At 52.6% G+C, this 26,335-nt stretch overlaps 10 protein-coding genes across 10 annotated transcripts in view; 4 read left to right on the top strand and 6 right to left on the bottom strand.

The window, feature by feature from the left end:
- PPTG_00624 (hypothetical protein) overlaps window positions 1-691 on the top strand; it is a gene marked incomplete at both ends in the record, with an annotated part of 5,427 nt that extends 4,736 nt beyond the window's left edge. The window contains one exon of the mRNA XM_008892038.1: window positions 37-691. Within this exon, the coding sequence (XP_008890286.1) occupies window positions 37-691 (655 nt within the window). The remainder of the gene's footprint in view (window positions 1-36) is intronic.
- Window positions 692-1,496: 805 nt separating this feature from the next.
- PPTG_20767 (hypothetical protein) lies at window positions 1,497-5,196 on the bottom strand. Its single transcript, XM_008892965.1, has 2 exons — window positions 1,634-5,196; window positions 1,497-1,535 (listed from the first exon to the last, which is right to left on the bottom strand). The coding sequence occupies exon 1, from the start codon at window positions 2,838-2,840 to the stop codon at window positions 1,698-1,700; it is 1,143 nt and encodes a 380-aa protein (XP_008891213.1). The 5' UTR covers window positions 2,841-5,196; the 3' UTR covers window positions 1,497-1,535; window positions 1,634-1,697.
- On the top strand, window positions 3,426-9,855 carry PPTG_00623 (hypothetical protein; the record flags this gene model as incomplete). The annotated part of the gene is made up of 2 exons (XM_008892037.1): window positions 3,426-7,644; window positions 7,834-9,855. Coding segments are annotated over 2 exons (6,073 nt in total), but the record flags the coding sequence as incomplete, so codon positions are not given.
- Window positions 9,856-12,297: 2,442 nt separating this feature from the next.
- Window positions 12,298-15,846, top strand: PPTG_00622 (hypothetical protein). The gene has a single exon (XM_008892036.1). It carries the CDS (start codon window positions 12,392-12,394, stop codon window positions 14,585-14,587), a length of 2,196 nt encoding a protein of 731 aa, XP_008890284.1. The 5' UTR covers window positions 12,298-12,391; the 3' UTR covers window positions 14,588-15,846.
- On the bottom strand, window positions 14,782-16,560 carry PPTG_00621 (hypothetical protein; the record flags this gene model as incomplete). The annotated part of the gene is made up of 1 exon (XM_008892035.1): window positions 14,782-16,560. One exon carries the CDS (start codon window positions 16,558-16,560, stop codon window positions 14,782-14,784), a length of 1,779 nt encoding a protein of 592 aa, XP_008890283.1.
- Window positions 16,561-17,121: 561 nt separating this feature from the next.
- Window positions 17,122-19,903, top strand: PPTG_00620 (hypothetical protein). Its single transcript, XM_008892034.1, has one exon. The coding sequence runs from the start codon at window positions 17,152-17,154 to the stop codon at window positions 18,916-18,918; it is 1,767 nt and encodes a 588-aa protein (XP_008890282.1). The 5' UTR covers window positions 17,122-17,151; the 3' UTR covers window positions 18,919-19,903.
- PPTG_00619 (hypothetical protein) lies at window positions 19,108-20,205 on the bottom strand (the record flags this gene model as incomplete). The annotated part of the gene is made up of 1 exon (XM_008892033.1): window positions 19,108-20,205. One exon carries the CDS (start codon window positions 20,203-20,205, stop codon window positions 19,108-19,110), a length of 1,098 nt encoding a protein of 365 aa, XP_008890281.1.
- A 1,268-nt stretch (window positions 20,206-21,473) lies between these two features.
- Window positions 21,474-23,013, bottom strand: PPTG_00618 (hypothetical protein). The gene is made up of 2 exons (XM_008892032.1): window positions 22,977-23,013; window positions 21,474-22,875 (listed from the first exon to the last, which is right to left on the bottom strand). The coding sequence occupies exon 2, from the start codon at window positions 22,776-22,778 to the stop codon at window positions 21,558-21,560; it is 1,221 nt and encodes a 406-aa protein (XP_008890280.1). The 5' UTR covers window positions 22,779-22,875; window positions 22,977-23,013; the 3' UTR covers window positions 21,474-21,557.
- PPTG_00617 (hypothetical protein) lies at window positions 22,868-24,651 on the bottom strand. Its single transcript, XM_008892031.1, has one exon. The coding sequence runs from the start codon at window positions 24,331-24,333 to the stop codon at window positions 23,263-23,265; it is 1,071 nt and encodes a 356-aa protein (XP_008890279.1). The 5' UTR covers window positions 24,334-24,651; the 3' UTR covers window positions 22,868-23,262.
- Window positions 24,652-26,024: 1,373 nt separating this feature from the next.
- On the bottom strand, window positions 26,025-26,330 carry PPTG_20766 (hypothetical protein; the record flags this gene model as incomplete). Its single annotated transcript, XM_008892964.1, has 1 exon — window positions 26,025-26,330. A coding segment is annotated over one exon (306 nt), but the record flags the coding sequence as incomplete, so codon positions are not given.
- Between the last annotated feature and the right edge of the window lie 5 nt (window positions 26,331-26,335).

Genomic DNA, 26,335 nt, shown 5'->3' with positions numbered 1-26,335 from the left:
CGTCACGGTCGAAGCTGAGGTTGAAGAGACTATCAGTGAGGTGACGTCGGTGGTGGAGACTGTGCGTGACGCTGTCGAGACTGTTGCTGTTGTCGACGAAGTGATCGTGGAATCCGTTGTGGCTCAGACAGCGGACGAGGAGGAGAAGTCTGATGAAGTCGAGGCTGCGAAGGAAGAATCTGCTAGTGTTGCTGCTGAAGTGCCTACTTCGTTAAAGTTGTCGAGCGATATTCCTGACCAGAAGCCTGTCGACACTTCTGAAGACGTGGTCGAGGAGCCTAAGCCTTTGATCCCTGATGAACTGAACGCTCATGAAGACAAGCTGGCTACTGAAGATACTGTTGTGAAGGACACAGAGCTGGTTGAATGTGCTGCACAGGATGTCGACCAAGCAGAAGAATCTGAACCAGCCAAGCCCGTCGCAGATTACGAGTCTGAAACGGAGACTCAATCCGAGATCTCGGAGGCGCCAGTTGAGGTCGCGAAGGTTGTCGAGGAGCCCGAATCCGAGATCGACGAGACCATGGTTATCGACCCTGTTGTCGCAGCAAAGGAAGCTGCTGCGGTCGAGGCGCAAGCCTCGTCGTTCAGCTTCATCCCCGAGCAGATCCGGAAGCACAGCTACGCGGCCTCATCGGTGGCTGTTGCAGTCACCACTGCAATTGTTGCCACGTTAGTGGCACGTAGGTAGGAAAACAGCAAGAAGTTCGTGTCGAGTTTGGCTTCTCAAGAAAAAAAAAAAATAACATGCACTTCTGAACTTTGTAAAGGTTTGATTTTCATGAATAGGCCATTCAGAATACATAGATCGGTTCGAAGCTCGGCTCCACAGCTTGTTGGATGCACCAACAGGTTGATCCTTTTTGATGCAGCACTCTAGATGCCGATATACTTTGAAGGCGAGACATCTACGTTGTCTCAATCTACGAAGGCATCGACGGCAAGAACTTCTCGTTTTCTGCTGGCAAAGTAGTCGGCAGAGACCTGCTCGTGCTCCATAAAGCACAACGCGTGTTTTATCGTGCCATTTGCTGCAGTACATACAAGTTGCGTCTTGCTGCTGGCACGCATCTGTTGTCTCAATAACCAAATTCGAGCGAGCCATGAGAGCACGACACCTGGTTTCATTTTTGGCTGAACCAGCTGCAGTAGAGCGATATGTCTGTCCGAGTGTCCATGAGGTTGGAACGGATGTTGTAAATGTCCGTCCATGCCGCTGAGCCGAGAGCGATCCAAGCGTTCGGACTAGAAGCTCATTATCAAATTCGAGCACCAAACAACAGATCAAAGCGACTGATTGTCAAGAACCAAGAGACCAACAAGATGGCGACTACAAAGCTGCAGACCGAGAACATCAACACTGAGGCGAATCTTCAGTTCAATAACATCGCAGAGCCAAAGACCAGCAGCCGCACAGTAGACACAAACGATGCCAAGTCGACCGATAGCTCAGAAGACACAACGATGGACCAGTGTGAGTTCTACCTCCACCGTTCCAGCTTCAGCGACGAGGTGGCAGGAGTGACAGCATTAGGCTGTGGAGCACACAACGGCATGAACACACAAGCAGCACAGATTCGGACAGTTAGCGTAGACACAGTTGTCTTTAGTAAGCAGACGACCCCCGTCATACCGGACGAGTTGGAAGTGGTCACGACGCTGTATGAGATGCTGAACCAGATCGAAGACGTGGTAGTTCAGGATGAGGAGACCGTCAAGCTCGTCGATGAAACAAAGACAGCAGACGTAGTCGAGGAGGTTGAAGTGGTGACCTCCGATGCTGCTGCTATTGAGACGGAGAAGCAAGAGGTTCCGGTTGAAGCCGTAGCGGTTGGAAGCGCGGTTGCTCTGGCTGCTGGAGCTGCAGTGCTTGCACGAGGCGGCAGTAATGGGGAAGAGGTGGAAGGCGTGGAGGAAACCGGAGCGACGGAGATTGAGGGTGACAATGGCATCTCCGCAGATGCTGATTTGATGGAGGAGGTCGTTGAGCAAGTGGGTGGCGATGAGACGGCTGAAGAAGAGCATGCTGTGGAGACTGTAGTGGCCATGGAGGACATTGAGGTTGAACATGTTGAAGTGGTTGCTGTCGAGCCGCCCGCGGATGTTGCTGAGCCCAAGTCGAACGAGGAAGAAGAACCCGTTGAAGAGGCCATCCCAATTGATGAGACCATCCACATCGTATCCGAGAAATTCGTCGCCGAGGTGGTGGAGAACGTGATTGCTGCTGCGATTGAGGAGCCTGTCGTACCAGACATGCCAGTACCGGAGACCGAGACTGCCACTGAGGAGATCGAAGCGGAGACAGTTGAAGCGCACAGTGTCGTACAAGCTGTGGTTGAAGAGATCACTGAAGAGGTTGTTGCGGGGCAGGAATCGATTGAGTTGGCTGAAACTTCGACCGAAGACCTTGATTCTGATGGGACTGCGAACACTGAGGCGGACGATACCGCTGGGGTCGAGCCGATCGCTGAACAGCACGATGACAAGACTGTCGAGGAGGACGACAAGGTATTCGCTGCTGGAATTGCCGAACTTGACGTTGCTGACGAGGTCGAGGATGGCGAGATGGAAATGACTGGAACTGAGACGGCAGAGGATAGTGCCAATGTTGATACCTCTGATGAGGAAGCTGTCACTGAAGTAGAGTCTATGGAGACCGAGGAACTCGTCGAAGAGGTATCGGGGCCGGAGATCGAGACTGCCCAAGAGATTCCTGCTGAAGTGGCTGAGACGGAGCCTGAAAAGGAAGAAGCAGTCATTGAGAAAGCGTCGGTGACCGAGGTCGAAGTCGAAGATCCTGCTACGGTGTCGGAGCCGAGCAGTAATGTTGCTTCGGACATGCCGGCTATTGTAGCCTCGCTTGCAGCTGGTGCCTGTGTCGCCGCTGGTGCAGTGGCAGTGGCTCAAATGAGCTCTTCAAGTCCGGACATCGATGTGGCTCCATCGGACAATGACGTGGCTGTTAACGCAGTTGAAGAATCTCTCGAGGAAGCCGCTTCAGCAGCTGACGATGTCGTCGAGTCTTCAATTGCTGAAGAAGATGCAGTTGTTGTCGCTGAGGTGGAGTTTATAGAGGAGACCATTAATTCTTTTCCTGTGACCGAGTCAGTAGTCTCCGTCAACGGCGACGCTGACGCGACCGAAACGCTGGCCAAAAACGAAGAAGCCGTCGTGGAAAGCACCGACAACGTTGCTGAGATCGAGGCCGACCAGGAACTTCCTGAGGAAGAGGTTTTAACCGAAACAGTGGAGGCCACACCAATTGCTATTGATGTCGACCTGGAGGAAGCGACAAGTCCTGCTGTCCAAGAGGACCAGGAGAAGGGGACCGAGGTTCAGCCTGTGGTCAACGATGTCACCTCCGACATGCCTCACATCGTCGCGACTCTGGCGCTCGGTGCGTGCGCAGCAACTGCAGTCGCTGGAGTGATACAAAGTGAGGTCGAGGAGAAGAATGTTGAAGTCGAAGACGAAACTGCTGAAGTTGAGGACGCTAGATTGACCGACAGCGAGGAAGAGGTGATCGACGATATGGTTGCTGCCACAGTGGATGAAGTCCTGAGTATCACGTCGTCGGATGAACAACGTGAGTCCCTGACTCTCGAAGCCCATGAAGCCGCTGTGGAGTGCGCTGTGAATGACGCCGCTAGGGAGTCAGTGACGATCAAGACTGCTGATGTATCTGCAGTGGAGACCGTCGAAGAGAAGCAGACCACAGTCGAACCCGTTGAAGAGGCTTGCGTCGAGGAATCTGCAGGTGAAGAGGCTGATATGCCTGTCTCGGAGACGGTGGCGAAGGAGGCGACCGACGAGATCGAGTCGAACGAAGTGGTTGCTGTGGATGATGCCATTAACAATAACGAGACTGTCGTCAAGCTTGTCGTTGAATCCATGGTGGACACGCTGACGGAGGAACAGCTTTCGGTTGACGAGGCCACAGCTAAAGAAGTCGAGGAGGTCACGGCGGCGTCTGCATCGGACGAGCTACCAGTCGAGGAAATTGTTGACGTGGAGACCACTGCAGAGACTGTCATCGCAACTGAGCCTGTCGTCGATGAGTCTACGTCAGCCATTGCCCGGCAATTTGCCGACGTTGAGAACCCTGTTTTTGAAGAAGATGAGGCCGACAACACGAGTACAGAGGAATCTGCTTCGGAAGAGCCTGTCGCTGCGACGGAAGAACCAGCTTCCGAGGAGATCATTGAAAACGAGGCGGTAGATGTGGTCGAGACGGCCGACGAGGCCACGGCCGTGTCCATCACTGATGAGTTTGATGCGGTGGCTGTCGCTACTACGGAGTCGGAGGCTGAGCCAACAACGGAGGAGGCAGTTGAAGAGCCTGACGCCACTGCTGCTTGCGAAGAGTTCGTGGCCGCAGATCCAGAACCTGTTGCTGATGGTGCGTCTGAGGAAGATGCTGCATCGGAGGAGGTTGACACTGCCATAGTTGACGAAGAGCCCCAAGCTAATGGTGATGCCGATCAGGACTCCGCTATCGACGAGCCTGCAGCCACTGAGCCAGTCCCATCGGGTAACACTGCTTCTGAGGTGGAGACTCTCCAGACTGCTGCCGACGCCGAAGAGCCTGCCTTCACAGAAGACAGTACTCGTGAGCTGCCTGGTGTTGCGGGCGAGGACGCTGCTACCGTAGACCCTGAGTCTGCCGCCGTTGCGCCTGAGATGGAGACGTCTCCGGCCGGTGACGCTTCACCTGAAGTGAAGGAGACTGCAGTTGACACGGACGAGCTGTCCGTTGCTAAAGAACTCGATGCTGTGCCGGCGGAGAAGAGTAGGGACGTCGCTACCGAGGTGCCTGCGGAGGTAGGAGCCGTCGCCGAAGCGGCCGACACGCAGAACGATCGTGGCGGTGAGCGGGAGCCTGCCATTGTCGATACTGTTGCGGAGACGGTGGCAGATGATGGTGAGGAAAATGCCACTGTGAGCGACGAGACGAATGACCTTGAGGCTGCAGCAGAGCAGCGCGAAGAAGAAGAAGAAGAGACTCCCAAGGCTCCAAGCTCTGGCGGTTGGTTCAAGAACTTGCTGTTCCGGAACAAGGCGACGCACAAGACGGCGCCGGTTTCGAAGCCGAAAATCGAGCCCATCAAGACCGTTAAGCCTGTGGCGGAACCCTTGGATGACGCCGCCGAGACCGGACAGGAGCGCGCAGCTGAGACGGATGCGTGTATCCCTGCAACGAACGACGAGGTTGAAGTCGCAGATGAGCCTGTCCTCGAAGATTTGGTCGACGCCGGTCAAGAAGTTTCTGCAGCCATTCCGCAAGTTACGTTGATAGACCAAGAGGCCGACATGGAGACGCCGGCAGAGCATCAAAATGGTGCGACTCAGACTGGGAGCATCGAAACGGAGGCGTCGACCAAGCAGAAGACGGTGTTGAAGACAGCGGAGGTGGACGCATCGTCGGACACTGACAGCTCAGCGGAGACCAAGCCGGACGTTGAGGCCGACGAGGAGAACGCGGTTGATAATGAGGACGTCAACTTGACGGACATCGAAGAATTGGCAGAGTCTGTTACGGTTAACAATGTTCCTGCTGAGCTGGAGGCATCCGAGACTGAAGTATCTGATGAGGAGGCAACCGTGGCGATTAAAGACGCCACAACTGAGCCTGCCAATGAGGAGGTTTCTGCTGTTGATGAGGTAGCAGAGCCTGTTGGACAGAAGGCTTCTGAGCCTGCAGAGGTGACGACCGTCGGAGCTGAGAAGACTGAGGTGGAGTTTGTTGAGGTTGCTGAACCTGTGAAGGACCAAGGAATCGAGACTGAACCTGCTTCCGTTGACTCCCTTGACGTGAAGTCTACTCAATCAGAGCGCATCGAAGATAAGAATGCTGGCGAGATCGAGATCGTCGAGGACGCTAAAGATGTTGGTGTGGAGAAACTTGCTACGGTTGAAGGATTGAAGCCTGAGCGAGTTGAAATTGCTGCTATGGTTACCGATACCGAGGATGTAGTCGAGGATGCAGTCGAGGAGATTGTCGAGTCGGCCGGGACTGAAGAATCCGATCAGGAGCGGGTCACTGCAACGGTCGAAGACGCTGCAGTGGAGAAAACAAGTGAGACCGAGTCAGCTGTGGATGAGACGACAGTTTCTGTTGAGCAGGAGGCCAATGAAGCTGCAGAGGTGACGACCATCGCAATCGAGAAGCAGCCCGTAGAGGATGCTGAGTCGGTAAAGGAAGAAGTTGCTGAGTCCGAGCCTGCGTCCGTTGATTCTGCTCAACCGGAACCCATCATCGAGGTGGCTGAAGATGCTGAGGCTGAGTCGGCCGCGGTCGAGGAGATCGTCGAACCTGTTAATGATGAAGCTGTGGAGCCTGAGCCAGTCGAAGATGCAGCTGTCGTTGCTGATACCGAGGGTGCAGTTGAGGAGCCTGTCGAGACGGAGGCTGCTGGGACGGTCGACAACACTGCAGTTGACGCTGTCAAGGAAAAGATAGTCGAGCCCGAGGAAATCACCGAGACCGAGACTAAGGCTGCATTGGATGAAGTGGTTGCACCTGGTGAGCAGGAGACTACCGTGGCTGTGCCTGATGCAGAGGTGAAGACCGATACAGCTGAGTCAACTGAGGTGGAGCCCGTCGACGTAGCGGAGACAGCTGAGTCTGTAGAGGTTGAGCCCGAGTCAGCATCAGTTGTGGAGACTAAATCCTCCAATGTTGATGCTGCTCAAACGGAGCTCATCGAAGTGAAGAATGCTGCAGAGGTGGAGACTGTCCAGGTGGCCGAAACTACTGAAGCTGAGTCGATCGTGGTGGAGGATGTGGCTGAATCTACTAAGGATGAAGACGTGAAGCCTGAACCTGTCGAAAATGCTGCTGCCGTTGCTGGGACGGAGAATCCGGTCATCAAGACTTTCGAGACTACTGAGACCGAAGATACCGTTGACGCTACAAGCGACGAGGCTACTGCCGCGATCGCGATAGAAGAAGCGGAGAAACCTGTTACGATTGCGACCGAAGAGGGCCTCGCAACCGAGAAGAATGATGACAAGCTTGACGAAGCTATCGTCGACAACGCGGCTGAAGTCGAGGATTCTAAGGCAATTCCTGAGAAGATTCTTGTCGATAGTGAACCTGCATCATATAGCGTCGTGAAGATGGCCGAAAAAGCTGTCACCGAGACCGATGTGACCGAACCAGTTGAGGAAAAGATTGTCGAGGAGGTTGCAGCCGAGGTTGAAGACGTTGCCGAAGTGGCAGTTGAAGAGGTTGCAGCTGAATCCGAGGCCGAAGCCGAGACTGAGCAGGCAGCAGTCGAAGCCTCTGTCACTGATATCGAAAAGGATAATCAGGAAGAGAACGCGGTCGAGCAAGAAGTCGTTGAACAGCAAAGCGTCGAGAGTGAGGAAGATTCCTCTGCAGTGGATCAGACTAAAGAGGTTGGCGATCAAGAAGTCGCAAAGAAGCCAAGCATCGAGACTGATGGCGTTGGGACTGAGGCAGTCGAGGTTACCACAGGTGAAGACACTGCAGCAGTGGAAGAGATCGAGCCAGATCTCGATGCTAATGACAAGGCTGAACCCGCCGTCGAACCCGTTGTCGAACCGGCTGAAGAGGAGCCAACGGAGGAGAAAAGCGTCGAAGTCGAATCAGCTATTGACACCGAAGTTGCGAGTGGGAAGGTGGAGGAGACTGAACAGAGAGTCGAAGAAATAGCTGAAGAACCCCCTGCTGTCGCACTGGTGGAGGATACTATCGACAAGGAGGCTACCGAGGCTAAACCTGTTGCTGAACTGGCTGAAGAGGAGCCAACGGAGGAGAAAAGCGTCGAAGTCGAATCAGCTATTGACACCGAAGTTGCGAGTGGGAAGGTGAAGGAGACTGAACAGAGCGTCGAAGAAATAGCTGAAGAATATCCTGCTGCCACTCCGGTAGAGGATGTCGAAGCTGCTTCAGCTATCGTAGAGGTCACCGAGTCTGAGCCTGAACAAACTTCTGCTGTGGCTGAAAAGAAGTCTACCTCCTCTCCACCTGTAAGCGAAAGCGACGAGAACGAGACTTTGAAGCCTCAGCAAGAGTATGAAGTCGACACGAAGCCAATCAGTGCGGTCGCCATGCTAATTGGCCGCTTTGAGCAGATCGCCAAGCGTAATGCAGAGGACGCTGCAAACTCACGCACCTCATCTCGAGCACCTTCCCGTGCATCATCGCCGCTTCCATCGCCACCGACGACTTGCCCCCGCGGAGATGTCTTTGAGACCGCGGCGCAGAATACTGAGACGATCGAGGAGACCGATATGCAACCTGAAGTTGTCACTCAAGTTGACCCGATCAAGGAGGAAGGGGAGACGCAAGTGGCACCAGAAGAGGAAGAGATTACGATTGAGGAGACAGTTGTCGAGACGTCGACACCTGAGACTGAAGTTGCGGTGGATGACACTTTTCCTGTTGTCGAGGAGGAGACTCCATCCACTGCTGTTGTTGAAGAGACAGCTGATGAGACCGTCGACGAAACCCCAGTTGCCGAGGTCAAAGACGAGCAGGCCACTCCCGAAGCCGACGTCGAGGTTGAAGCTGTCACCGACGAGATTGTAGTAGAGGAAGCTCCTGCTGAGACGGTGGAGTCGACGACTGAAGAGGTTCATGCAGACGTGGAAACTTCTGCAGAGGATGTCGAAATGGAGGAGGCTCTGGCTGAGCCGGAGCCTGAAGCAGTCGAGCAGGAGATTACAGAGGAAGAATCCGCCGAAGGAGCCAAGGAAGCTGAAGCAGTCGAGACGGTTGGAGTAGCTCCAGTCGCCGGCGAGAATGTAGTCGAAGACAATGACGAAGCAGGAGCCGATACCACTCGCGAAACGCAGACGATCACGACAACCTACGAAGCTGCCGAGACGTCAATCCTGTCAATGGAAACCCCGGAAGACACAACACTTCGAAACGATGAAACTTCGGGAGCTGAGGAGGCACCAGTCGAGGTTAACGACGCAGCTGTGGCCACTGCTGACTTCACTACCAACGAAACAGTCGAATCCTACGTGTCAGGGATGGAAGAACCCGTTTTGACTGAGGAACCAGAGACCGCCAACCAAATTGAAGAGGACGCGAGCGACTTGGCGTCTGCGATGAAGGAGACGCATACCGCTCACGAAGAGTCCAAGGAATCGCCAGCTGATAACCAGAACGAGTCGACGGAGAGGAGAATGTCCTCCATCTCCCCTATGGCTCCCACCGTGCACACCGATGATACCGCGGTGACGAACGAAGACACCGCGAAGGCTACAGTGGAGACGGCATCCACGAGTCTGACGGCGAAAGCGGTCGCTGATGATGCGACAGTAGCGGAGAGCACACCCGAACGTGATTCCAGCCACCTCCTTCCCCACGAGCACTTGACGTACGAGATTCTGGGCGTCACACGTGCCAACAACGTGATCATGTATCACATTTACACTGTCAACAGTGCAACTGGAGAGCGATCGATGTCAATCCCCAAGCGATACTCGGAGTTCAAGTTACTGGCCGAACAACTCCGAGCTTTGGACATTCCGGCTGCACACGATATACCCGAGCTGCCCAAGCCTAGCGTAGGCACTTTTTTGCGGGGCCGACGCAGCAAGAAGACGATCGAGATGCGCGAGAAGGCATTCGGAGACTTTCTTTACTACATCTCACAGCATGAAGAGCTCCACGAGTGTGCAGTCTTCCAGCAGTTCATTGCCAACTAAATGCGTGTGCAGTGAAGCAGGAAGGAGAAAAAGCGTGCGCGTTGTATAAAGTATAGGTAACTACATTATTTGAACTCTGGTCAATGTACATATTCTAAGTCACACTTCAGCCACCGTTTATTTCATTCAAAGCTGTTGAAGATATTTTAGCAAAACTAAATCACATCGTGCTCGAGAAATCGTGGTATTCAGAATCGGTTTGTTGCTTGAAGCAACTCATATTCAGCTAACCAAGCACGAGTATTAGTAGTGCACTAATAAACAGCACAATAAATGTGTTACATAAATTTGTCTGTTCTCATTTCATAAGAAAAAAGTAGAATTTGTTACGGTTTACTTTCTGGATTTCGACTGACCTATGTGCACTTTATAATTCATTTTTGAACAACATCTCATTTCTCGTTCAGGTGTATGCTTTACACATGAAGATAACTTTGTTTTCATACGCCTTGCCTATTCATGATTGCAACAGTCTGTTCCGAAACTACTGTCCATCTTCATGTTTCCTACTTTCTTTTTTAACCCTGTTAACTCCACGAGCTACAGTGGTTACAGTAACTAAACTGTCAAAATTAGTCTGACTTCAACGTCAAGCTAATTTATGTCGCCTGCAAATTTCTTGATTCAGAACTAGTCTGTCATGAAATGTTCATAATTTGCATGCTATCAATTGAGATTAAATTGTAATGGAACCCCCGCATTCGACGGTTACTGAGGTGCCTGTTCTGGTCAATCTTAAAGTTGTGCAGGTTAGATACAATAACAAAGGTCGAAGCAGCAATAGAACGGTTGTATTTTTCTTTAGTTGCAGTTAAAAGCTGTGTTTACAGCTGTAACCTTGAAATCCATAAGTAGGCTATGGGATTTTCTTACTGTACAGTACTTCTGGCCATCACAAGGCACAAAACAAAGTGCAACTGAGCACAGAATACTACGAGTCTTCGCAAATTGTAGCTCACATGTCAACGATAATGAGACTTCATCAATCTCCGTATCTACCTAGGTGCGACTACGACGCACAACAGAATAACCTCGATACTACGCAAATTTAAGTGGATGCATTAGATGGGATTGATACCACAGAAGAACCAGTACATGTAGTCAGGATGGTCATGAGCAACGCAGATAATGGCGTTCTCGATAGAGTGAGCAAACTGCAGATATTTTGATATGCCAGCTTTGTTTAAATATTTCTTAAAATGTAATACTGAGTAATAAAAATAAATGTCGAATTTTTAGACAGACTAATTTTGATGTTTACAATTAGTTTGGTTTAAAATTAGACTGTGTCGCATGGTGACAGACTATTTATTGTGAGCGCGGCTTAGTCTGGCCCAGACTAATTACTGTAACCAATGTAATGAATTCTCTTCTCTCCTCGATGAGTTTGGCTAGGAGGTCACCACGACAGTCGACACAACGTACTCTTGTTCTTGTTCTTCAATGTATACGAAGACCAAGGCGAACTATCGAGTAATGGCACATTTAGGTTGATATTTATAAGAGTATTTTCACCCCAGACACAATTCAAAGGCAAATCGGGAGGCCGATATTGCTACATGGGAGGCTGTTCCAATGTACTTAAAACGGTGCGTTTATGACTGTCGCACAGTCAATTTAACCAACGGGATAACCCGTGACTATTCAGTTAGTATTGTTTATTAGTCGGAACTGGCGCAAAAGCTCTTAGAACGGAACAGGTGCAAATGCTCTTAGAGCATAATATCGCGAACCACACAGAGTTAATGTGGTTTTCTCTGTAGCTTGAAAAAGCGCCACCAGTGGACTCTTACTTGTGTTAAAACACGTTTTAACATTTTCTCCGTCAAATCCGACAGGAACGAGCCTTATTTATCAGAATCATGCAGAAATGAGGCTTCGATGTGTCTCGATGTAGATGCATCATCGCTTCCCGCTGCGCGCAGCGTTGTGGGGGCGGGGACCTGAACGTGCTGCGAGGCTAGTACTGTACTTCAGTATGAGAGAAATGCCGAAGTTTTAACCTAGTACTGAAGTAAGTAGCAATTAAAATCGCTGCTAAGCTGCATACGTTAGAGTGGAAGATGAACCCGTGTGAGATCTACAAAACATACGCGTACGTTGAGCTAAGTCCACGGTCGATAAAACGAAAAAATGTACATACACATTTTGACTCATCAGCGCTAAAAGGTTTCGCGGCAGAGGATCTTCACGTCAAATATAGTTCACGGACGAGTTTAATAGTCCTATCGTATACTGTATCTACATATTTGTATCAGCTTCGAAGAGAATGCTCTCGTTCAAGGAGATTGGAATGTGCAATATGCACAGCAGCAGGAATTTTTGGCGCCGGCCGCGCGCGCCGCGCGAAGGTATCAGCGAAGCCATGAGAAAAATGGTTTTGGCCTTGAAGCAGCGGCGCTTTCCCAACATGTATCCATCTGCTACATTAGAGAGAGCTTCTTATACCGATGCCCTTCCAAAGCCGATATCTCGAAGTGCCTCGACTTTACCCACTTGGTTTGAAACACCATTTGAAACGCCTCTCACCACCTGTTATTACCTGCGTCAATACATATCATCTGATCTCACAGGTTTGTAACTGTACATGCACTTTTCTCGCTTTCGTCACGTCGCTTCTTTTCGTCAAGCCAGCGCCATGGGTTTGCTTGTTCACATCGAGAACAGCAGCCTCGTGAGCACATCGACAGATTGATATTCCGCCATGGGGTGCAGCCAGTCCAAGTCCGCCGACGTAGCCAATCCCACCGCTGCAGCTCCAGTCGCCACTCCGAAGAAGGCGGAGCCTGTGGCTGTCGAGCAGAAGACCACTGAGTCCCCCAAGGTGGATGAGAAGGAGCCCAAAACGGAGGAAGATGATCACGTGGACGAGGCCCCCAAGACGCTGGAGCCCGTCGCGCCTGTGATTGACACACCTGCGCCGCCCGCAACCGAACAGGCACCCAGCTCGACTGCCGTCGATGTTCCTGACAGTGTGCGCGCCAACTTCTCGTCCTTCAACATCTCATTCATCGACCCGACGGTGAGCGCACCCACAAGCGTCTCGACGGAGCCCAACGTGGCGTCCACCAGGGTGGCTGTATTTTCGGAGAAGGGACCCAAGGAGGAGGAGAAAAAGTTTGAGGATCCTGCTGTTGAGGAGGAGAAGGTTGAGGAGCCTGTTGCTGAGCACGCTGCACAGCCGACTGTTGAGGCTGAGTCTGTAGAGAAGAACGAGGAGCCGGTTGTTGATGAGAAGGTGACTGAACCTGCCGTTGTGGAGGTTGAGTATCCTACGATCGAGCAGGCTATTGCCGAGAATGTCGACGAGGCGAAGGTAGTCGCTGACCCTGTTGAGAAAGTTGAGGAATCTGTCGTAGAGACCAACGCCGTCGAAGAACACACTGCTGAGCCGGCGGTGGAGGAGAAGAGTGATGAGCCTGTTGAAGAGAAGAGTGAGGAGGTCAAGAAGGAAGAAGTTGTGGCTGAGCCTGTCGTAGAGAAGGTGGAAGAGCCCATTGTTGAAAAGGTTGAAGAGCCCACTGTTGAGAAGACAGAGGAGATCACTACCGAGCCTACTGTTGAGAAGGTGGAGGAGGTTGTTGCTATACCTGAAGAGGACAAGAGGGCCGAAGAGCCTGCGGTTGAAGAGGCTGCCGAGTCCGACGAGACGATTGCCGATGCGATTGTTGAGGTGAAAGAGCCAGTTGCGACTACCGAGGAGTCTGTTGCGACCACCGAAGAGGTTAAGGAACCAGTTGAGACTGATGAGGTTATTGTGGAGCCTGTTGCTGTTGCTGCTGCTCTCGAGAAGGCTGAGATATCGGCTGAAGTTGTCGAGGAGACTGCCACTGAAGTTGAGGAGCCTACCGCTCCTGTGGCTAACGAAGTTGCCGAAGCTGCTCCCGTTGAGGCTGCCCCCGTTACCTCAAAGGATCCAGTCAGTGAGGAAGAACCCACTGCCGCTGTCGAGGAACCTGTGGAGGAGATCGCCCCGCCTGTTGTGGAGGAGAATGTGGTCGAACCGGTTGTGGAGACAGTGCCTGAGCCTGCCGCACAGACCACTGAGAAGGTTGTCGATCCCATCTCGGAAAAGACTGCCGAACCGGTCGCTGAGGAGAAGGCTGTCGAACCGATTGTCAAGGAGAAGACTATCGAGCCTGTCGTCGAGGAGAAGACTGTCGAGCCTGTCGTCGAAGAGAAGGTGGTGGAAGAGGAACCCGTCGACCAGATCGTCGAGGAAACGACTATTGCACCCGTCGTGGAGGAGAAGGCTGCTGAATCTAATGAGGAGAAATCGGCTGATCAGGTTAGTGAGAAGACTGTCGAGCTCGTCGAGGACAAGGAGACTACCGAACCGATCATTGAGGAGGAGACTATCGAACCGGTCGAGAACAAGATTGTCGAGCCTAGCGAAGAGAAGGAGACTGCTGAGGCCGTCATTGAGGAGAAGGTTACTGAGACTATTGCGGAGAAGCCAGTCGAGCAGGTCGCTGAGAAGGAGACAGTTGAGCCTGTGGTGGTGGAGAAGCAGCAAGTCGCTGTGGAGAAAACTACTGAGTCCGTAGTGGAGAAGAAGGTTGCTAAGGCGGTTGATGAGAAGGTCGAGGAGCCCGCTGAGGAGCCCGCCGTCGTTGACCAGACCGTAGCTACCGTCAAGGAGCCTGTCATTGAGAAGTCCGTTGAGCCTGTCACTGCTGCCGAGAAGTCTGTCGTAGCAGACAACCAGACTGAAGCTGTGGAGAACGAGTCGGACGGTAGCACCACGTCTGAAGACGGAGCTGAGGCTGAAGACTTGGGTATTGAAGAGCCTAAGTCTGTTCAAGAGCCCGTGGCTGCCCCCGTCTCGGTGAAGAAAGAAGTGACCGAGCCTGAGGTGGAGGAGACGAAGCCTGCCAAGGAGTTTGTGGCCTCCAACTAAGTATGAAATCCGCTGAAACGCGAGCACAGCGACCTCGTGAGTAGGTCAACTATTCATTTTTGGTAAAGTAGGACTACAGGTGAACACCACCGCAGACCTCGATGTAGATACACATGTAGGAACGTGCATATAGACACACAAGACTCCTTTGCACGACACATTAAGTTAGTTATATGTGGATTGACTCTCGTACATTACGCAGCTCCTGACGTTGCTGATCGAGATGATCGAAGGAGACGCTCGTTTTGGTCCGAGTTGGACTCGTCTGTGCTGCCATTAACCGCTTCGTTATTGCAGTCAGCGTTCGCATGGCGACGCAATAAGCTGCCGTAGCCTAAGGAGAATGTGTGCGAGAAGTCTCGCTGCTTGATGGACTGCCACAGCTTTACTGACAAATTCGTAGCTGCGATACTGACACACGAACGTGGTGGCTCCCCACAGCGAGCGTTTTGTGCTATGGCATTTCGAAGCAACTTGATGAATTCCTTTTTCTTCTGCTCGCTCTCGCAGTGTACAATATACTGCCGCGCGTTACGGTTTAGTCTTGGTTGAGGCGGCGACGGCGTATCCAAAGAATCGCCTTCGGCTGTTAGTTGTGAGGTGCTTCTCGAAAGGGAATACCGTCTCTTAACGGGTCTCTTAAGTGTACTCGGACTCAAGTTATGGCAATTGCAACGCCCAGTCTTCGATGCCAGAAGGGCGAAGGACTTTGTACTCGAAACGGGGCCATCGGCATCATCGTCTGTCTCCTGAGCTTCAACTACTGTAGCACACGAAAGACAAATGTGTCGACGAACACGCAGATAGGAGTTGCTTCGTCGAGCTATTAACAGCGCATCTGACAACAGGATAACGCGTTGTCGGTCTTTGTTGCGCTCTTGGCCATTTGAGTTGAGACTGTCTCTCAAAGCAGACTCTTCTCTCTCGCTCTCACTGTTAGCTGCAAGTAGCTCCATCTCGCTGTTCACACTAGACGTATCGCAGTGGGGCTGTTGAGTCGACCTGTTCTGATCAAACCTTGTGGAACGCAAGTGGAGCACTCGGGCTAAACGTGCTCTCCGATCCATCACCTGCACAGCTGCTGGCATTTCATAAAGCAGTTTACGCCCCGGACGTAACAGCTCCAACTTGGAGGAAAGCTTGGCGTTGTCGATGCTGTCATTGATAGACAGCAAACGTACGTTGTGCTCGGCGTCTCGGACACGAGCGTTGACGAGATCAGAGACGCGCTGAACGCTCTCCAACGCCTCCTTCGCCAGTTCAACTTCCTCAGGACATGTGGCATTCTGCACAAGTGAGTGAAACAGCAGTGAGTATCGACAGATCCGCTGCACAGGCTTGATGAGGTCGGATACAGCGTCAAACGCTTCGATGTTGTCCGGATCCGCTTGAGATAGCGTGAAGGCATCCAGAAGTTTAGCATGTGCCTTCAGTTCTTCAGTAGCAGGTAAGTAATTGGCGCAGTAGATAGCATACACCTTCATATACTCAATCGTGGAAGCAAATGCATTAGTGACGCGGGTCACAGCTTCCAGTGGGCCAGATCCAAAATTGTTTGTGTTTGAAAAGGTGAAAAAGCGGCGCTGTTGAGGCGGCTCCATGAGCTTCAGTAGCTCTTTGTGAACTCCAAGGATAACATGTGCAGCACACCGAAGGGCTGTAAAAGCCGGGAGCTCCTCTTTTGTCTTGCAATATTTGTCAGCGAAAGCAGCTAGCGGATCTAGAAAGCGCTCCACTAGCCCCGTAATGTCAGACACGTAATCTTTTTCAGTAGCCGTCATCTCCGAGCAGATGCGCTCAGCGTTTGTCCAGTTGCTTTTGCTTGGGTGGTCGAGAGCCTGAAGGTGACGCAGAAAACGTGGAGAGCGTTCATCGTAAGTCATCTTGGCCAGCCGCATCACTTGCGGCGTACGAGCAGCTTCAATCTCTCTGATCGGCAGCTTAGGAGGCACCACAGACTCCAACATGGTCATCGAAACGCGCAATACGATCCTGAAAGACCACTCGGCAATAGGTTAGCGTCCTCTATGCCGGATTCGACGTTGAGATAGGCTGGTTGCAATCTGCTGAGCGATGGCGCCGAGAGCTCCTGCTCTAACGCCCGAGCAGCGGATCGGTTGAAGCCCGTGATCTTTGTGCACTTATACCGGCATATTTTTAGGCGCAGCGGTTTACTAGCGGCTCCACTTGGCTTCACTACCTTATACAAACTACACCACTCGTCATGGCAGTTAGCAAAAGTGCTGGTCACTTACAAAAAAAAAATGTGAATATCCAGGCTAGATTCCAGCTAACGCGCCGTTGATTTAAAGTTATCGCGTGGCACCAGGATTAACAATGTGTTCGCGTTTCGCCATGCTGTATTTTGTGTTCATCCATGACGCAACGGCGCGGTCGTGTTGTCACGCGACGAACGGCCCACTTGTCCGGTAAAAAGATCTCGTTCTCTTCAACAACTTTCAAACATGATGCACCACACCACACTGTACACAATATGTCTCGCGCTTTCACTGGTCAAAAAAGCGTCAAGCTCTCCTCCAGCCATCACTAAGACACTCAAAGCCATGGGGCGCAAGCAGGCACCTCCGCGCGGACGCGGAGCTAAGCGTCAGGGCATCGCTGCGCAGGCTCTTCGTGGTGGTAAAAGCCAGATAGGTCAGCAAAACCGCACGGCTCCAAAGAAACTCGTGGGTAAGCAGCAGAACGCTCAGAAGTTACAGCAGAAGCGCGAGCAGCTTCGCAGCCAGCAGGTCGGACGCAACCGCGGCGTCGTCTCCGGCCTGAGTCTGGCTGAGCTCGCAGGTCGTGCTGCACAGAGCTCACAGCAGTTTGAGCAGAATCAGATTCAGCAGGCGCAGAGTCAGACACAGGACGAGCTGGTCATCAACGATGCGAGTCGCCGTGCCTACATGAAGGAGCTTCGGAAGGTAGTCGACAAGGCCGACGTCATTCTGGAGGTATTGGACGCGCGCGACCCCATGGGCTGCCGTACGCTCGATATGGAGGACGCTATCGGTAACCGTCACGGCAAGAAACTGGTATTGGTGCTCAACAAGGTGGACCTGGTGCCTCCACATGTTCTGCAGCCGTGGCTCAAATATCTTCGGGGCTTCTACCCCACTGTGGCCTTCAAGGCGTCCACGCAGAATCAATCCAAGCACCTCAGTGCCAACTTCGGACGAGCAGACAAAGCAGCGGGTGAAGCTGTTAGTGGCAGCAAAGCCGTAGGCACGGACGCGCTTATGCAATTGCTTAAGAACTACTGCCGTAGTCACGGCGTCAAGACAGCCATTACAGTCGGAGTCATTGGATACCCGAACGTCGGTAAGAGTTCGGTAATTAACTCGCTCAAGCGTAGCAAAGCTGCTAGTGTATCGAGTACAGCAGGCCACACCAAGGTCATGCAGGAGGTGCATATCGATAGTAAGATCAAGTTGCTGGACTGTCCTGGTATCGTGTTTGACCACTCGGACTCAAGCGCGTTGCTGCTGCGAAACTGCATCAACACCGAGTCGATGGCGGATCCAGTTGGAGCAGTACAGGTCTTACTGACGCGCTGTCAGCCGGTGCAGCTAGCAGAGCTCTACCAACTGTCTGTAGACATAGTCTCCAAGTGTTTTCAAGACGCGGTGCAGTTTCTGGTGCTTGTAGCGCAGTCCAAGGGAAAGCTGGGCAAGGGAGGTATCCCCGACCGCCAGGCTGCTGCTCGCATTGTGCTGCAGGACTGGAACCGAGGCAAACTGCCGTACTTCACTCCACCTCCGGACCAAAGCGTCCAGGTGCTGGACACGCAACTGGTGACGTCGTTCGGACAGGAATTCAACGTCGCCGACGAGGACCTGAACCCGACGAGCATCTTTCTACCGGACTCGGATACCTCCAACGGCGGTATTCCCGGTCCGCAGTGCTCGATATCCGTAGCTGCTAGCGGTAGTGGCGACGTGGCAATGGGATCTGCGTCGACGACGGCTTCTGAGCCCACACCTGCCTCCGCTCGCATCAACCAAATGCTGGGTGAAAGCGACTCAGATTCTGATTCCGACATGGAGTCGGACTCGGAGATGGCAGACGATGGAGCCGACGCTGGAGGCTTCACACTGCCGCATACTGCTCTATCGACCAAGGAGTTGGCGGCCAAGTTGGCCCAGGACGCTCTGAACCCGCAGACAGCTCTGGCTGCTCGACGGAAGGCTAAGCAATGGCGCAAACTCAAACGCCGTGCTGCGCGCCAGCAGCTGGGCGCAGAGGCCGAGAACTCGTTCAGCGAGCAGTTCGGCAGCGTCGTGGGCTTTGCGACTCCTACCTTCACAAATCCCTTTTCGACTCAGTAGATACAGTTTTGTTTTATACAAGTCTTAGACACATAATGGTATTTGATTGTTTCTCTTCGGCTTCCTCTGGTCTGCTGCGTCATGATGCAGCTAGAAAATTGCAATACGCATTGTAGTGTCGATGGACACGCTGGTCGTAGCTGCGTCTTGATGGCTCAGCTAAAAAAAACTCTCTCAGTGTCATTCTCCTTAACTTCTGGGGGACGTAATTATGGCCGGCGTCGTGATCGCATTGGGTGGCGTCAAGGCCATCTCGTACTCGATGCTCCCGCTGCGTTGACGTGCCTCAGCGTCGCCCTCCTGGTTGGCCATGTGTCTCTTCCTGGCGTAGACCGCAGCGACTGCAGCGACGGCAACAACCGCGGCCGCTACTGCGATACCGGCGACAGTGGCAGCGCCGATTCCCCCGGTACTGGTAACGTCACCAGCCGACATCTGGACCGGCGAAGAGTCCGAGGTAGTGCTGTCATCGTCTCCCACTTCAGTGTCGTCGTCTCCGACCTCTGCGTCCTCGGAGCCACTGCTAGAAGAGCTTCCGTGTGGCGTCGTAGCCGCTGGAGTGGCCGTAGGCGTCGTCGTTTTAGTAGCCGCTGGGGTAGCAGACGGTGTCTCGGTAGTGTTGGTCGCCGCGGGGGTCGGCGTGGGGGTTGTAGCCGCAGGCGTAGCCTTCGGTGCTGTCGTAGTAGCAGCGGGCGTGGCCTTAGGAGCCGTGGTAGTAGCAGCCGGCGTGGCTGTGGGCGCCGTCGTAGTGGCAGCAGGCGTGGGCGCTGGTGTGGTGGCGGCCGGCGTCACCTGGGGCGTTGTCGGTGCGGGTGTGGGCCTTTCGCCACAGTTGTAGAGATCACGCAGCTCGGTCGTCTGTACGAACCAGCTCTCGTCGTAGTCCTCGTTTCCATCGAACGATCCAGAGCCGTCCAAGTCCACGGTGTCGTCTCCATCGTAGTCCCAGGTCTCGCATTTGGGTTTGACCTCCACGACGCCGTCGCAGCCCACGGTGGGCAGCACGCAGCCCCACGTGTCGCCGTTCACGAGCTGACACACAGCGTCCTCAGGCGCCACGCAATTTCCGTCCACATACGACGGCAGGTACGAGTGGCAGTCGGCCACAGCTACGTCGCCCGCCTTGGGGCAGCTAAAACCCGCAGGCACCGAGCCTGAACCCGCGCACAGTGTCGACGCATCGATCGAAAGGCTGTAGGTGGCGTCGCGGCAAACGCTCACATCCACAGACGCGCTGGTCGACGCGCTCAACGCCGCGAGCAGCAGCGGGAGTGTGCGTAGCACCATTACTGTGTCCTGTTGTCCTGTTAGTTTGTGTATGTACCGCGCGGAGCGTAGTTGGCCGTTTTCAGTCGGCGCTCAGCGATAGGAAGCGGTAAATGCTGGAATGAGGAGCCGCCGGCTCTGCGATAAACGGCCGACAATTGGGATAGACGGACCAATCCTTGAGGTTTCGAGTGGCGATCGCCACATGTACCACTCTCGGTCCAAATTTTGCGGCGCAGGTGACAATTCGGCAAGACCAACATCTGGCAGCAAGTGTTCAGCGCGCCACATAACACTGCGGCATTTGCAGGCTTTCGACTCACCAACCTTCTGCGTATTGGAGGCGGTGGCGGTCGATTAAGCTCTCCATCTTGGCTTGATGAAAGTGCTTGATGAAATGCACATTTGGAGCGGTGGAGCCAAAAAAAATGTTCGTCTGCGATCGTCTATCAAAAAACGGCGGCTCAGAAACAGTCGATTGGATTTTCGTGGAGGTGCATAAAACGGGCATAAATAGTACTTGTCTGCTTCTGATATTGTCACAAAGGCACAAAATTTGGGCCAGGTCATATTTTTTGTGTAGTTGCTCAGCCGAACAGATCGTCTGCTTCCAGAGTTGGTGTGCACGGATAAGAGCGTGTTCGCGTAGAGAAGTGCTGGGTTCGGTGGCCAAAGTTCTTGTGAGTTTCGCTAGTCTGTGATCGACGTACGGAGCTTTTCGGTCTCCGTTGTTACGCCAGTGCCAACGACAGAGTTCGATCAAACGCTTTGCGATCACACAGTTCCGACCTGCTCCTGGGCCAGAGGTCCTGGTGTTGACAACAGTGCCATTCGAACTCGAACGAACGGCACTTTTGAATGTGCTTTGCAGAACCTATTCTGAATTGTGTATGATCGAACGAGTTCCAATTTGAACGTATTGAGAACTGGGGTTACCAATACGTTCTCCCCCTCTGATCTCTTTGGCATGGTGCATTCCAGGTTTCCACTGCGGTAGTGCATTTGTGTGCATGAAACATTTTTTCTTTACATTTTGCGATCCATCATGAATTTTACAAGCGAAGTTGCGTGCGTGAAACGTCGAGTTCGAAGCTACTGTATGTGCCATGTTGTTCGGCTTCACATTCGGACAATCCACTACTGCACACTTCTTCAGCGCAGGGGGTGTTTGTCTAACTGGTGATTAAACCTACGTCAAAAGGCTTGCAGGATAATATCGTTACCGTGCAGCGCCTTTTGAGGGTTTCGTCCTACTACTTTCGCATGTTCGACCTACAGCTCTAGACAAATGAATAAAACTTTACTGCATTATTGATAGGAAGCTAGCACTCTTTGAACGGCACTTTTAAAGTGGTGGTTCGTGCATACAACTATCAGTCGTCCTTAACAGTAACCTCCTCCTTGGGTGAGTTGGTACCGGCGATCTCCCTTGCATCGTCGTCTGCACTCTCAGACGTATGGTCAGACGATATCTCCACAGTTGAGTCAGATGAGCTTGTCACCGCTGGGGTCGTGGCCGGAGTCGTCACTTTGGCCATTGTAGCAGCAGCAACGGGCGTCGTCGCCATCTCCCCCGTCACCACAGCAGGTGTCGGCGGAACGACTGGAGACGTGGATTCTGTTTCAACCTCGGCCTTTTCTTCCTTTTCTTCCATGCTCTCATCCTTCTCTTCACTTTCGTCTGCAGATTCGTCGTCCTCGCCTCCTTCCTCCACATCCTCCTTCACGTGCCTCTTTCTGGCGTAAACAACAGCCACGGCAGCCACGATGACAGCAGCGAAAGCCGCTGCCGCTGCAATCACCGCCACGACCTCGTTGCTCAGCCCCCCAAAGCCTGCAGTATCTGCAGCAGCGAAGGTCACGGTGGTCTGGGCTCCAGCTGCACTCTCTTCGTCACCTACTTCTGTTTCTCCGTATTGTGTCACTCCGACATCCGCTGCTCTACTAGAAGACCCATTGCATTCCGTCGGTGCCGGAGTCGGCGTTGCTGTAGGCGTAGGAGTCACAGCTACTGGCTCATTATCATTACCCTCCGTAGGTGCCGGCGTTGTGGTGGCAGCCGGCGCCTTTGTCGTGTTGGATTCCGTCGAGGCAGGGGTCGGATCGGGCGTCGCCGTTGTCGGCGCGGGCGTGGGCTTATTTCCGCAGTCGTAGAGCTCTCTCAGCTCCGTCGTCTGCATAAACCAGCTCTCGTCGTAGTCCTCGTTGCCATCAAAAGACCCGGAGCTATCCACCGTGTCATCGCCGCTGTAGTCCCACGTCTCACATGCGCTCTCCACCACGACCAGTGTGTTGCAGCCCACAGAGGGCAGTACACATCCCCACGTGTCTCCGTTGACCACCTGGCACACAGCATCCTCCGGCGCCACACAGGTCCCGCTCCCGAACGAAGCGAGAGTCGAGAGACAGTCGGCCACAGCCACATCGCCCGCTTTGGGGCAGCTCCAGCCCGCGGGTGCCGCGCCCGAGCCCGAGCAGAGTGACGCTGCATCCACTGTGATGTCGTAGGTCGCATCACGGCAAACACTCACCTCCACGGCGGCAGCGCAGGACGCACCAAGTGCCACGAACAGCGAGAGGCGAAGCGGCGACATGTTCTTCCGGTGATGATAAATCAACTCGGAGAATGGCAATCCAGGTGCAGGATCTGCGACCGTCTATCGTCTGATTTTTCATCTTTGACGGGGTTTGCTAGATGATTGGCAGAGACGTCACATGGATACATATTGAAGTAAGAGTAATTTACATGTAGCTTTGGCGCAAAAGGACCTGCGGTTCTTCTTATCGCTAACCATGTGAATTGCTTCGGGATCTTGAGAATTCACTCGCCAATTGGAGCACGTAAATCTCCAGGAGGTGGTGGTGGAGTTTTGTGAGCACACCAATCAGGCTTCTCCACGCCAAGTCCCTCAGACGACATTGACACTTCAAATAAAAACAAAAGAATGGCACCGCCTATGCCATATTTGCATCAACTCGAGTACTAGTCGAAGCTTCATTGGTCCACTGAAAAAGATAACTCCTTAAAGTGCACGCATCCCTTTCAGCACAGCCTACCGTCAACGCCTTCTCAGCGGTCTAATAAGAGCACGCAAGCGACTTAACCAGCACCGTCGCGTTGGTGCATGCAACAGACTTCTCCAACAACATCGTCACGTTGGCGTAGCTCAAGCCGGTGTCCGTTACCGTGTCGGCGGCAGGTTTGCCTTCTGGGAACCAAAGGAAATCCGGGTGGTCGTCGTTCGACTTGTTCAGCCATTCACCACCAATGATCTGGTCGACGCCGTCCATTTCCAAAAGGTACTCGTAGTCCTTCCCGGTTCCAGTCTGTTCGTCAACTTCCGCTTCGCGACCAGCAAACGTCGCATTGCTCCACGACAAACGTGATTTCACATGCACAATGCTCTTGGCGGCCTCGTTCCAAGGGTACGCCTTGAGACCATAGAAGGTCTGTGCAGCCTCCTCCGGAGTCATGACCTTCTGGTCATGCACCTTGAAGCCGTCAACGGGCTGGGTCCACACCTCGTAACTAGCGTATCTGTCGATGATGAAAGTGGATTTGTGTTTACCAAGCATGTTGGCAGCGGCGATGTGGAAAAACCCGGGGTTCAAGTCACGGTACGCGGGGTCTTCATTCCGACCATACTTGTCAATGGTGAAGTTCCCCCCGTTGTAGCGAACGCCTGTGAATACGGTGGAAATATTAGCTGTATCGTAGATTCCCGTCAATAGTGCTTTAATGTCCAAGGGTTTGAACGTCACACCATTGAACGTCACAGGGCATTTGGGTTCCTTCTCTAGGATGGAGGCTGGTGCCCACGCATGGGCCAAGGCGAGCCACGCCGGGATGCAATAGCCCGAGCTCGCCTCCGCACGAATGCCGCAATATTCCCATGGAGTGTCGCACTCGCTGTCCGAGGTGCACGCAATGCTGTAGTTCATGGAGTCAACGCCACTGCTGGCCGACACGCTGTCCATGAGAGTTTTCACGTCGAAACCGAAGGCCGTCGCATACTTCTCGGTAGCACTGGGCTGGCCTCTGTCCCACTGATAGTTAATACTATCGTTAACGGTGAACCAGAGCAGGCTGTTCCACGGAGACGGGGTGTACGTAGCTGAGGTGGGCAAGTTTTTCAGCGTCGTCTCCATTTTAGTGCCGAAGAAGTCTTCCAGTTTTTTTTGATATCGCGGTCTAACGCGGTCTCTAGCTTGCGACTCGTTGCTTTCGCCAGTTTTCCTTGCTTGATGACAACACAATTGCTGTCCTCTTCAATCTCGCTCCCACGACCAGGAAAATTCTTGTTGCCGAGGTCGTACGAGTCACAAATGGTGGTGGGGTCTTCATGCAGTGGAGAGCCCGTTGCCAGACTGAGCTGTAGAGCCACGAGGGCGATAGCAGCAGAAGTGAGATGGACACGCGTCAAGGAGACCATGGTTGGAGTGTACTGGTAGTTCTTGATGTTGTCGAAGAAATTGGAGAATGAGCAACCTGCCATGGAATCTCGAGCATACGGTGAATGTGGCGAGCAGATACTATAGTCCCTATGTGTGCTCTGAACTAGAATATTTTTTCAAAGTGAGTTGTTAATTCCATGATACTGTTGCGATTACGGACGTGTGTCCGTTAACAATAGAGCTTGCGTTTCATCTGACTCAACAGTTGTTGATTAAAACGGATAGGATCATTGTGACGGAGCGACACGTTCGCAAATTGAATGGAATCCATTTCTTTTTTGCTACCTCGAAGGATTATATATATATTGTGAGTTCTACTCAAAATTTTCATATGCAGTTCTCTCCACCAAATCGCCCAGCGTATAAAGTTCCGTATACTGACCCGTTTAAGTACGAAATAAGATTAGCACTTGGTGGGTATATATACATAACACTGGGTTTGCACTGTTGGACGGTAATAATTTTTGCATTGCAATGGTTTCTGACTCCTGGCCGTGAGTCATCACGCATCCTAAAATGCGAAGCCACAGGTCAGCACTTATTCATGCAAAGAGGTGGTGTCTAAAGATCCCAACAAAACGTAGCATCTTAATGCGCTTTAAAGCGGCCGCGTCGTGTCCCACGTCTTGGCCAGACGATCCTCGAAGTGTTTGCCACTGAATGGAACGTCCGTTTTTCTAAACTTGTTGTCATCGTTTACAGTAACACGATCCGTGTCCGTGAGTGATCCCACACGGCCATTTCCTTGTACTAGCCATCCCAGGCGGAGCAGTGCATATCATACCGATCTGATACTCCAAATAGGGAGACGTGTTCGAGCAGTAAAAGTATGAATTTCGTGCCCTCCACTCGGTAGACAACAAAATTGGAATGCTAGATTGTCTTCGATTTAGCTGGTAATACACTTCTGTTTACATAACGAAAAATACTAGAAATAGATATTAGAGATTCAGTCACGTGCGTAGTTGAATGTACTTAGTACAACAATATCTGTTAGTAGAACCCTTATTCTGCAGGCCCCACAAAGGTACTAGCGGAGCAAATGGATAGCAACATGTTTCTGAGACTATGGGATACAACTATATAAAAGAGAGAAAATGGATCCAATTAGCCACAGTCCTTGAAGACCGACAGTCCAACAACTTTGTGTCGCGGTCCTCCTCCTTAGTGTCGGGGTCGTGTATCTAGCTGGCCGACGTAGGAACGAGAACTAGAGCGATAATTCCAAATGTAACTTGATATATTCTGAGTACTTCTCTCTTAAGAAGGAAAAACACGACTGAGCCTCTACTTACGACCTAGAAACTCCTTACCTGTCCTTGAACATTTTCCACGCAGCGGTCCACCGCGAGGTACCTCTTCATTCACTTCATCCGGGTCCCACTCTAGACGTGGAACGCCGACGTCTGCTCCTCTTGTCCTGTCTTGTCGGATGTAGCTCTTTGACCCTGTATTGAGCAGACCTTCTGGATGCAGTCCGCGAGAATGGCGAGACCTCCTCCTAGCTGTAGACCGTGACAATTCTCCCCGACCGACCCTCGGCGCCCTCGCCGAGTTGTTCCCTCCACTACTGGTCGCACGGTCTCACCAGCAACCACTTCTGGAACGCCGCCCGTCGGCGTTCCAACAGGCTTTTTACCCCCATCTTGAGTCTCCGTCGGCGTTCCTTCCTTAGACGTTCCACGTAGACGCTCCA

The sequence above is a fragment of the Phytophthora parasitica genome (assembly GCF_000247585.1).
Source record: "Phytophthora parasitica INRA-310 unplaced genomic scaffold supercont2.1, whole genome shotgun sequence".
NCBI lineage: Eukaryota > Oomycota > Peronosporomycetes > Peronosporales > Peronosporaceae > Phytophthora > Phytophthora nicotianae.
The sequence above is the reverse complement of the archived record's forward strand: the minus strand, read 5'-3'. Positions and strand labels throughout refer to the sequence as shown.

What these genes read in the sequence shown, in the direction of transcription:
- PPTG_00622 (XM_008892036.1), top strand. Translation starts at nt 12,392, where the DNA reads ATGGGGTGCAGCCAGTCCAAGTCCGCCGACGTAGCCAATCCCACCGCT.
- PPTG_00617 (XM_008892031.1), bottom strand. Translation starts at nt 24,333, where the DNA reads ATGGAGACGACGCTGAAAAACTTGCCCACCTCAGCTACGTACACCCCG.
- PPTG_00620 (XM_008892034.1), top strand. Translation starts at nt 17,152, where the DNA reads ATGGGGCGCAAGCAGGCACCTCCGCGCGGACGCGGAGCTAAGCGTCAG.
- PPTG_00618 (XM_008892032.1), bottom strand. Translation starts at nt 22,778, where the DNA reads ATGTCGCCGCTTCGCCTCTCGCTGTTCGTGGCACTTGGTGCGTCCTGC.
- PPTG_20767 (XM_008892965.1), bottom strand. Translation starts at nt 2,840, where the DNA reads ATGTCCGAAGCAACATTACTGCTCGGCTCCGACACCGTAGCAGGATCT.